The sequence below is a fragment of the Protopterus annectens genome, chromosome 10.part0 (genome assembly GCF_019279795.1).
Source record: "Protopterus annectens isolate FY-2018-M chromosome 10.part0, PAN1.0, whole genome shotgun sequence".
Taxonomy (NCBI): domain Eukaryota; kingdom Metazoa; phylum Chordata; order Ceratodontiformes; family Protopteridae; genus Protopterus; species Protopterus annectens.
Genome location: NC_056744.1, coordinates 1242790614 through 1242802634, shown reverse-complemented (window position 1 = coordinate 1242802634; position 12021 = coordinate 1242790614). Strand labels below are relative to the sequence as shown.

Below are 12021 nucleotides of genomic sequence, written 5' to 3'. Positions count from 1 at the left end.
TTCATGTGAGTGAGAATTCTGCCTCCTCAGCCTCTTCCAGACTGTGTAAAGACTTTATCAAAGGCAGCTTTTTGTTATGCCCCCCGGTCAAGGATCCTGTTCCCCCATGGGACCTTACTGTGGTTCTTCAAGCTTTGGTCGGTCTGCCTTTTGAGACTGCCGCAACTGCATCTTCCACACAGAGAAGTTTCTTACACTGTTTTGTTTTTTTTTTTTTTAATTTTTATCTTGGAAAACAGCTTTTCTGGTGGCTATTCCCTCTGCAAGAAGGGTTTAGAATTACAGGCCTAGTCCATCAAAATTCCGTGCATGATTTTTCACAAAGACAGAGTTTCCCTTCGTAGCAGTCCATCCTTTCTTCCCAAGGTGGCATCACCAGTCAATATCATTCAGACTATTAATTTGCCTGTGTTTTTCCTAATTTTATAGGTTCATAGATTAGTACTAGGCTAACTGCCCTTGTGGACCATTTTAAGCCTTGCCAATTACCCCATGTGAGATGGAATACAAACTCCACATGTTGGATGTTCATAGACAGTTGTGATTCTGTTTACATTTGACAAAAATTTTCTGTAAATCTGATCAATTGTTAAATTTCCCCAAAAAGGGTTTATAGAAGGAAACAATCTCCAAGGTCATTATAGCTAGATGAATCTCTTCATGCATCCTGCAAGTCTATAAGGACAGAGGCATGTCTCTTCCAGGTCAGGTAAAAGTTCATTCCACTAGATCCATGGCTACGTCTGCGGCTTTTTGGTCTAGGGTGTCTTTGGATGACATTTGTTTTGCTGCTATTTGGTACTCATCTCATACATTTATTTCTCATTACAAATTGGATTTGACTTCCAGAAGGAGCGCATCCTTTGGTTCTGCAGTGCTCTGGAATATTCTTCCATGAGGGCCTCCCAGGAGTTTTAGTAACTGGGGACTCTGTCCCATAGGTTGAAGACCAAATGAAGTAAACTACTTCAGATAAATAAGTTATGTACTCACCATAATGTTCCATCTGAGTAGTTGTACTTCATTTGTCTTCAGCCATCCCTCCCTCTTTCCCCAGGACTTTGGCGCATGATCAGCCTACCGGTTGCAGTATAGGTCACAAGTATATTTATCAAGTCGGGTTCTCAGTATAAGTTCAGCAAACTCAATCTGGGGATGGAAGGCAGTGGAGATGTATTATGGGTAAGGGGAGGAGTCTGGAGCTCGGAGCTGATGGTAGCAAAAGTTGCCGGCTCTGATCCGATATGGATCCGTTTCCCACAGCTTGAAGACAAATGAAGTACAACTACTCAAATGGAACATTATGGTTAGTACATAACTTCTTTTTTGTTATGGAATATTTCCATGCATAATCCATTTTTGGACATCAGGAATTTATTTTCTGAAGCTGTCCATAGGAAAATCCTAATCTTTAACCCCCTACTGCACGCGTGAGTCTACTTAGTACATTCATGAAGGAGTTGTTAAAATAAAGCAGTGACAAGCCGGCAGGTAAGTATTTAATTGGGATATGTTAATTTTAAATGTTCAGAATGTGCCTGTATCAAAGTTGTTTGTTTTCCCCCTAAATAATGCTTAATAATGTTGCTTATTAATTTTAGTATTTTCCAAGAGTGCAAATTTGGGATGATGGGTCAGATTTGCATTTTAACATAAATCCTACCATTGGGGTATTATTCAGTATGGAAACTAAACTCTGTGGATGAATTTTTCAGAGAGCCAACTGAAGACCCCACTTTGCGAAGTATGTGTCTAATTATATCCTCTTGGATATTTCATCAGTTTTGTTTAAGCAGCTGATGAAGTGCTCCATTCCCACTGACTGAGATCAGTGAGTGAGAATATATTCAGACTCCATTCACATTTTACATCACCTACCATAGTTTGTGCTTGGTGTTATCAGACAGCCAGGAAATGTTTTGCTCATTTCTCACTTTGAGTTCTGATATCTGATTGGTATGTATGAGCAACTGCAGCAGCTGATGTCAGTCCTTAGCATGGACCTAGTTTTAAATGGAAACAAAGAAAGCTTTGCTGGTCCTAGTAAAGATTTTATAGAGGCAGAAAAAAAAAAACGAAGTACATCCCCAATTTCCTCAAAAAAAGAGGAAGTTTATTTATTTATGGGTCACATTGTGTATCCCTTCCCTAACTTGTGTCATGTAGATGTATCGTTTCAGTCATATGGCTGTTCAACAGAAGATACAACTCTGAAACTAAACTCTATGGATGAATTTTTCAGATAGCCAACTGAAGACCCCACTTTGCGAAGTATGTGGTTACCAGAGTCAAAGTGGCATATTCCTTCTCTGCTCTACACCTACCAAGATGATATGTAGGTCAGTTATCAGTTCCCTGCTACTTTACACAAGTGCCAAAAAGGCCAGACAGCCTTTATAGAACTCTGACTGATAGACGTAATTTGTACAACAGCAACAAAACAGACCCTTCATTATATCTATCTCCTTATCTCAGTCAAGTAAGACTGAACAATTAGCCACACTTCCATTTGACAGAGTATTGAGTTTCTTGGTCAGATGTGGTAAAACTGTCCACATCCAGTAACTTATTGTTAAGCGCTATAATTATATGGCTGATATGATTGCAGTACCCACACCTCTGTGTTAAATGAAGTAGAGGTTTGCATACAGAAGTTACCAGAGTCTGATACCAAAAACAGACTTGATAAATTAAGTGCAGCAGCCAGCAAGAAAGAAGTTATTGCATTAAATTATGCTTATGATGGTTTTGATGCCTCTTCAGGGGCTGTTTTTTCTGGAGATTTTTTTTTACTCTCCATTCACTGCCAGTCATCAACCCCTCTTTTCTATAGAATGTCAACCATCTATTCCCCCCTCTGTTGCTCTGAATAAGAACCTTCTGGAGGAGGGGCCATCAGTGAGGGTGGGCAGTGTCCACTTTGGGACTCCTGTGATGGCCTGACATGCTCATTCTCCTGTATTGCTGTCTCAAGTGATCCATTCACACTGCATGCAGTGTTGTGATCAACATTAGCTTAGTGGTACAATCTCTGTCCTTCCACAAGGATATAGGGCACAATCCTAATATCTAATCTTTGAGGAGTTTTCTGTGTTCATCCCAAGTCTAATGTGATTCATTTACCTTTTGTCAGAACTAAATAGGATGTGGTCTTCTTGGCTGAGAATAGTAAGGTGAGCCTCTGGCACAGAGGCAAGGTAATCTGTACCACTGCCTCCAGGTTTAGGAATAGACCGAATACACTGAAAGGGTTGGACAAAGTGATAGCAGCAGCAGTCCCTGGGTAGCACTGCTGTCTGGGTGGGTGGGGAGGGCTTTAGTGCAATCTGTATGACCTCTTGTGGAGACCAGAGGCCTCATAGACTTCTATCAGATAGAACAGGAATTTGTAAGGTTTTTTTTGGGATGACTATATCATGTGCCAACATCATTGCTTGTCACTTCCCAGCCACAGTATGATTGCTGCAGCTGCCATATACAATTCCTCATCTGAATTCTTGCTCTAGGGGTCCATGATATTGCAGCCACAGGAATCTGGGTAGACGTCAGGATGCCGTCTGCCAAAGTAACACTTTTGGGATTGCACATAAAGGACATTTTAGGTATACTAGGAGATGGTGGATGGGGGGGTGTTTGTTGAAGCACAGAGGTTAGTGTTGGTTGTTAGATATATATTTAGAGATTTATAAATGCATGTACACCTGCTTGATAGTTAAATGCATATACACCTCTGTTGCTATAATATATGTAGGAATAATAGTCCGTTAAAAAACATATTGGTCTAGATGCATACATTTCTCTTTGCTACCATACATATATTAAAGGGTTAAACTGTTCTCAGCTAAATGGCATTCATGTGTAAAATGTAACATAAAGGTTTTGGGTACAGCTTGTGAAAAATGCTGATAAGGATAAGCTGAGTGTTCAATCTTTAATGCAAGCTTCAAGAATTACAGATAAGGAATTCCTGAGACGCAGATGCAATGAAGAAATCTAGCTTGAGGTAAAAACAACTTACTGAACTGTTATATAATTCACCTTGAAACAAGAACACAAAGGAGCGTATTAACAGACTACATGACATCATCGAAAGACTGCTTTCACACAGAAACATTCTCAAACAGGAAAAACTCCCTAAAAGTTTAATAAACAGACTGCATGACGACAGAAAATACCTAAGTAATGACTTTGAGAGTTCCCAAAAGTCTGCTTTCATAAGAATGTATATATGTTAGATGTAATCTGATTTCTGCTGAGATCTGCATACAGGAGAACACCTTTCATGTTGTATAAGAAGAAAACTTGAAGACAGTAAACCCTGCAAACTGTGCAAACTGTACAGTTGTACATGTGTGTTATATAGACAAATTATTAGGTTCTGCGCAAGAAAGATAGTAATAATATACTGCTGAGAAGGTTTATAATCTGCAAAGTTTATGTGCACTAACCAGACTTTGTTGTTTACAAGGCACTAAGACTAGACACCAACACAGAGCTGCAGTCGGCAGCTTCAGGCTAGTAAGACAAGACTGACATTCCATCATTTCATATTAAATAACTTTTCAATGGTGAGCTTTGCTTGCATTCGAACGCAGGGGGAATGGTGCCTGTACCTTGTATAAGGTCATTTCAGTAAAAGTGCAGTAACTAACTTTTATGTGCGTGATTGAGTCCTGAACAGAAGCACTTCATTTTCCAACAGTTTGCTGCAGTACAGTTATTCAAATGTCTGAATCTAGAGAAGGACTGCAGGGCAGGAAGTAAGCAGTGTCATAAATTCTCCAGGTTGGTGATACTTCATGTTCGAAGTTGCAACTGCCAACTTTGTTTCACCAGCTTTTCAAGTAACTACAAAAGTTTTCCAACTATCTACGGTGATCAGAATTGGCCAGCTGAAGTCTACGTGGACTTTGGTAAGCAAATTTTTGTGGCTACATAGCAGCATGAATGCTGTAATTCTGGCTAGTAAAGGTAGTAAACACGGTAATACTCGTATTGTGTCAATTTTAGATAGACTACAGAAGTTGTGTAAACAGCATTTTAGCAAATGTAAAACCTTATTACGGCAAGTTGACAGACAGGAATTGTGTAAATAGATTACGTTTGACCAGTATCTTAAATAAAAACATGATTGGTATGACAGTAAATGCTTCTTGGCCAGGTCATATGAAACTTCTTTCTGTGTGTAATGTCATAAAAGTACAATTCAGACCATTTTAATGGTAAACAACTAGATAAGGGTCATACACTTGTATTATGTCCTGTCATAATTTTAGAGTTACAACAGCAGTGAAATCAGTTATTGACAATGTTTTGTAATCTTGTTAGACAAAAGTGGCATAAAACAGCTGCACAGTACAACACAGATAAGAACAAAGATGAGGTTCATGGTAAACTGACAGAAAAATTTCATAAACTTCTAAGAGACAGTGTGAGTTCAAAAAGTTTAGAAAACATATGTAAACAATTTTTCAGAATTGTGTAAGAGCTTTAAAGTCACCAGAACAGAATACTGAGAAATATCAGACAGCTCGTGCAGAATCACAAGACAAAAAGAATCTGGTTAGTAAAAAGTTAAAGCAACAGCAGTTAGCTACACTGATAAAAAATAATTTATGACACAGTGTTCTACATTCAGAAAATAGCGTACACAGGAGGACCTAATGTAACTTTCATGCAGTTAAAGCAAGACACTTGACAGTTAAACAGTAATGTAAAATCACCCTTTCAAATAACAGAACAGTTCTAGGGCCTAGAAATCAAATGAGAGTACTTAAAAGCAGTAAAGACATGAGGTCACAAGACTGACATGCATGTATTTTCTTTTCACTTAAAGTGCATCTGTTTAAAATGGACAAGAGCACAAGGCAGACAACAGCAAATGTAAATGCATCTGTTTTAAGCATGTGTTAGTTAAGCCAATATCTATTTTTTACAATATTTTGTAATTGTATAATAGCATCAAAAATAGCAGAGACTCCAGCAAAAACAATATTCAAAAGCAATGTTAGCAATATAAGGTTGTACTGTGTACATACTACAAATAAAACCAGAGTTTAAAATTTATGCATAGCTAAGCAAATTACAAATACTTATTATAGTTGCAAGTGTTTTACAAATGCATTCTAATATCAAGTTGCAAGTGTATTAGCAAATGAATGAAGGTAAAAAAGTGCTGAAAGGGTTACAGAGTCTGGAATGTGCAGAAAGAAAAAAAAAAGTAAAAAATCTTTTATGTGAGTTCGGATCTTCCCAAGCTGGGATGGGTTGGTTACAAGGAATGTTAAAGAAATAAAATGTTACTGGTATTGAAATTTATAAGGTCCAAAAACAAAACTGGTTGCCAAGCCAGGTTGCCTTACATTTTTCTAAAATATTGTTACTAAAACATTTGTGTGCAGCACTAAGCAAGAAGCACAATAATCTACAAAAATCTTGTTTGGTAATTGTAATAAAACATCACAATAGTGCATAAATGTCATTAATAAACCGTTTGCTGGTAAATGTTAAAAGAAAACTCAATTACACCAAGTACAAACAGTAAATAGGCCATGGTAAGCAGTCCAAATAAATTATGCAGGTCCCATAAAGCAAATAAACAATACTACAGTAAAATGCTGCATACTGCAGGGGAAGGGCACTATTTTACACTGACTGTGTAAACAGTACTGCAGAAGGGACTAAAATAAAGGCACAAGCAGTAATTATTAAAAGACAACCATGTTTTTTATTGTCATGTGATTAGGGTACCATCAACATGTACAGTAGTAAAACAAATACCAGAATACAAAAACTACCCCTCAGTTTATTTGTATGTATAGTAACAAGTCAAAGCTTAACATCTGTGACACGTGTTTATTCAAAAACAAGACTGCAGTGCCTTTGCAGTAAAATTCACAAGCATTGTTAATGTAAAATCATTGTATAGAGCATCACCGTATAAAGTCATATTCAACAATTGCAAAATACAGCTCATGACTAGTGAGACATTTTTACAAAATGGTCTTCAAAAGAGAAAAGTTGTTAAATTGGATAATTTATCCAATTCTAGTAATGGTGGTTAAAAACTAAAGGTATTGTTTCCCAATGTGTTTCTAGTAAGCAGTAATAATTAACCAAAGAGTATATACCAATGTAAAGTGGTTTTGTATTTTTAAAACAAAACAGAGGGAATTGTTAGATATATATTTACAGATTTATAAATGCATGTACACCTGTTTGCTAGTTAGATGCATATACACTTCTGTTGCTGTAATATATGTAGGAATAGTATAGTCAGTTAAAAAAACATATTGGTCTAGATGCATACATTTCTGTTTGCTAGCATGCATATATTAAAGTGTTAAACTGTTCTCAGCTAAATGGCATTCATGTGTAAAATGTAAAATAAAGGTTCTGGTACAGCTTGAGAAAAATGCTGATAAGGATAAGCTGAATGTTCAGTGTTTAATGCAAGCTTCAGGAATTATAGATAAGGAATTCCTGAGATGCAGGTGCAAGGAAGGAATCAAGTTAGAGGCAAAAGCAACTTACTGAACTGTCACTTAATTCACCTTGAAACAAGAACACACAGAGCTTAACAGACTGCATGACATCATCGAAATACTGCTTTCACACAGAAACATTCTGAAACAGGAAAGGCTCCCTAAAAGTTTAATAAACAGACTGTATAACATCAGAAAATACCAAAACAGTGACTTTGAGGGCTCCCAAAAGACTGCTTTCATAAGAATGTATATATATATATATATATATATATATATATATATGTGAGAAGTAATCTGATTTCTGGTGAGATCTGCATACTGGACAGCACCTTTCATGTTGTAAGAAAAGAAAACTTGGAAGACAGTATACCCTGCAAACTGTACATTGTTGCACACGTCGCCTGTTATATAGACAAGTTATTAGTTTCTGCGCAAGAAAGAGGATATACTGCTGAAAATTTTAATAATTTGCAAAGTTTATATGCACTAACCAGACTGTTTTTACAAGGCACTAACACAGAAGCTGCAGTCAGCAGCTTCAGGCTAGTAAGACAAGACTGTCATCATCATTAATTTTAAATAACTTTTCAGTGGTCTGGTGGGGAATGAAGGGAGAAAATTTAGTAAATGAGAAGAACTGTATCCTTAAAAAAAAATCAGTTCTTCCTTTTACAGAAATGGAGCCTTTCATGGCAACACTAGACCATTATACAGGCAATACTTGGTATTCCATATAACTCATTCATCAGTTTGCAGTTTTGGCATTTGGTCTAGTCACAGCTTCCAGAGTATTTACCAGATGTTTTTCCTCCACTAATCGCATACTACAGACATACTTGGGCAGATGTCTGCTAGTTGATTTGCTTCTGGTACAGGTGTACCATAAACTCAGCAACAATTTCATAGATACAGTCTCAGGAGTTCATCTTAAGTTAGAAAAGTCGACTGTCTCCTGCTAAGTCACTCAGTCAGTAACAATCCTAAGAACCATTATAGACTATGTCCAGGTGGAAGTTTTTCTACATGAAGGCAAGCAAATGGATGTCTTTTATAAGCTTTTCAGGATTCAAGCAACCCTCAAATCAGCATAATGTTGGGTGATGGAAGGTACAGAGCTACATTCTTGATAAACATTTTTTTTGTCAGTTGCACTCTGTTGTGTGTGGTAGCCCTCATACAGTCTTTTATAGACATGTGAGTTTGAGACTCCTGTTCTATAGGATGCCATTAAGTAAGACAATATCCAAGGGCTTCCATCTAGATGCCTTATTGTATTCTTCTGGTTATTTCTGCAAGACTTCCCATGAATAGGCCTGTGTGGGCTTTCAGAAAAGTTTGAAGCTGATTCTTTGACTCCCTGGAAACAGTGATGCAATTCCCAAAGTCAGCAAAAAGAGTATTGTCGGTGGTTGGATTCATTCAGACATTCCAAAGGGGGTAAGGTGCCTTTACTTCATTTCACAGTTGCCAAAAAAATCAGTTTATGCATGGAATTGGGCTCATTCCAGCAGTCTTATAGTTCATGGCATTTGAATTTAGGAAAAAAGATATTTTCATATCAGCCTGAATGCAACAAAAGCAGTATACTGAGTTTTGCCAAACTTCAATCCAGTTTTATGGGTGGTCATCCTCAAATGAGCAGTGCATGTCAACAAACCAAGAGGCACTACATTCTTCCATCTCTGCAAGGATCTTCACCACAGTCTCATGGTGTGAGCTATTCATTGCCCAGGTCTGTAGAACCATCTGTGAGATTCTGTAAGCAGGCAGTATATGGTACATGAACGGAAAGTAGACCCTTAGATATTCTAGTACATGGATGGAATATGCAAGTAGTAGATATGTTTGAAGTCATTTTCAGACTTTTTGACCACTTGCTTACCTTGAATACAGTATGGTAGATGTTTGCCTTTCATTACCATTGTCGTAGTCTCCGTTATGCACCTTTCTGCCAACCTTTTGATTCAGAAAGTCTTAGTCAAAAAAACAAAAAGCCAATCTAATTTTCATTAGTCTATCTTGCTCAAGACGAGAATGTTTTTCTCTTAATGCATTTAGCCACTGTTTTTCCTTCATGGCATCTTCATCCACACAACTCCTTACTAACCCAGTAAAAGGGGGAGTCCCAAGACAGTGAATCATTCAGGTTCTAAGAGAGAATTTCAGTTCTCCAAAGATGCTCCCCTTCTAGCCAAGGTTTAAATGTAAAGGAAGTTAAAAGCCCTACTGGCAGGAAGTGTTTTCAGAAGTGAAAAAGTTTTATTTCTTGGACGTAATCTTAAAGTTTGCACCCTTGAATTGCTGTGTTCTATATAAGTTAGATTACTTTAACCATCTGTTTTATAAAACAATCTGGCAGCCTGGGCTCAGTGTTTCTGTAGTCTCTCTTGTATTTCATTTTCCACAGATTGCAGCAAGATATCTTGCATTAAGGACACACACAAGGCAATCTCTGCAACCTGGGATTTGAACTTTATGCAAGAAAAGTTAACCCTACCTCCCTTTGTTTCATCTGATTCGGTGAAAGTTAAATAGCTCTTCTGTAAAACCCCTTTTCTAGCCACAATAACCTCAACTGATTTTTAAACTTATAAGCCCAGATGTGCAAGCTGTCTGAAGCAATATTCCATAATGAAATGATCCTGTTAAAGAATGTTCCCTTCCTTGTGTCCAGCTTCATCAGTACTTTGTGCCTTAGCGTAGAGCAGAAGGCCCTGTAATAACACTTTCAGGGGCCTTATATCCTCTCACTTCATACACCACAAGTGGAAATTGATATTTTAATATGTGCAGGATTATTAAGGTGAAATGTAGTGGTTGAGTGCTGTAGTGTTACACTGTAGATCACTGACTTTTTAAAAGCTGAAGTAATAATGATGTAACTGTCATAACAGGATGGTTGTGCAAATTATGGCTGAAGAAAAGTAACTTTGTAAAGTTCTAATTTTCTTGTAGGGTGAATTTTCGTGTTGATTCCCATCTGAGCATAACATCCAAGCTGGGATTCTGTGTGCCAAATTTAGTATAAAATTCATTGTCCATACCATACTTAGCAATTATTTTAGGGCATCAGAGTTAAGAAAGTCCAACTTTCAGTTGCAGCCTTTATAAAGAGCAGCAAACATAAATTAGGAAACAGCAGTTTGTAGAATTTGAGTAGAAAATTATGATTTATAAATTTGTTTATATTTTGTTGACCGAGTTTTCCAACTGGGCAAAGTTTTTTTTCTTCTTTCCTGGAGGTTTAAGCAAATGATCCTCAAGTACAGAACTCATGAAACTTTTTTTGGTGCTATCCCTAGTGAAGTACAAGAGCAGGTAGATTGAATTTTATTTCTATTGTTAGAATGACTGTAATAATTTCAGTTTATGGATAGTAAAATCATTTCATTTTGTTGCAAGTAATTTAGTAGTGAAACTTTGGCTTTGACCAGACTTGTCTGTTCACAGGTACTGGAACTGGTATAAGACTACGTTGGACAGAGTTGAAGATCCTGTGATGTCATCAAATCATATTCGCCTTCATTTGCTGTTGGACTTGCCATGCCAAAGTCTTCTTGCTCTGTACACATCTAACAATCTTACAAGGTCTTGGACAGCTTCTAATGTTTTTACAAAATTAAGTGGGAAAAATGTTCTTCCACAATCAGGATAAGGAGAACATTGGAGATATGCAGAGATTTCATTGCTATGTGGAATACAGTGAAAAAAAACTGTTTCTTTTGCTAACAGAAATAAAGTTCATTAACCTCGATTCTCAGTTGAAGGATTTTTCTGTCCTGTCCAGTGAAAGATAATGAGATCAAAGCATAAGTTTGAGAACTATGTCTTGGTGAAATGGAATGCACTTGCCAATGTATATTTGATTATGTTTTGCAGCACCTTGTAATTTGGAAGACTCCTGCATTTGAGATTTATACTTAAGATTTGTGTAGATATGTGTAGACACCAAACACTAATTGCTGCTGAATATACTAAATTATTCCTTTAACAGATATCCATACTTTAATGTTTAGTAATGTTAGGCAGACAAATGTGAAATCTGGGTTCAGATAGTTTTGTAGAGTATTTATTTTGAGCTATTTACAGTATCTGTAATAGAGATGTGCAACTCATTTACAGTTAAACCAAAAAATATGACATGGCTTTGTAAGAGTCGGGCATGACAGTTTAGTCCTGGTAACTGTTCCTTCTGTTAGTCAGTTGCTCATTTTGGGGTGTTTTGAATATTGGGAGTTCTGATTGTGCATTATTCACAGGTATAGTATACAAAGCATACCATTTAAAGTTAAGTGCCTTTCTGTGTAGTAGAAATCACTTATATACAGCATCTGAAACCAGCATTCCTTTACTGCCTGTTGTCGCAAGAATGTAACTGCTGGATATCAGTGCAACATCCACTATTCATCTAATGCATGATTTAAATGAATGCATTCAATTAGGAAAGGTGATATTTCCCGTAAATTATATAGGGAAGCATTAACCTTTTTTTTATTGTTGTTCATTTTATTTTCCCCAAAAAAGGTTATAGGGT

At 37.0% G+C, this 12021-nt stretch overlaps 1 protein-coding gene across 1 annotated transcript in view; it reads left to right on the top strand.

Annotated features, from left to right (window-relative positions):
• COP1 (COP1 E3 ubiquitin ligase) overlaps positions 1–11241 on the top strand; it is a 1660397-nt gene extending 1649156 nt beyond the window's left edge. Inside the window, exon 22 of the mRNA XM_044085965.1 lies at positions 10938–11241. Coding sequence (XP_043941900.1) covers positions 10938–10955 — 18 coding nt within the window. The 3' untranslated portion in view covers positions 10956–11241. The remainder of the gene's footprint in view (positions 1–10937) is intronic.
• Positions 11242–12021: the final 780 nt, after the last annotated feature.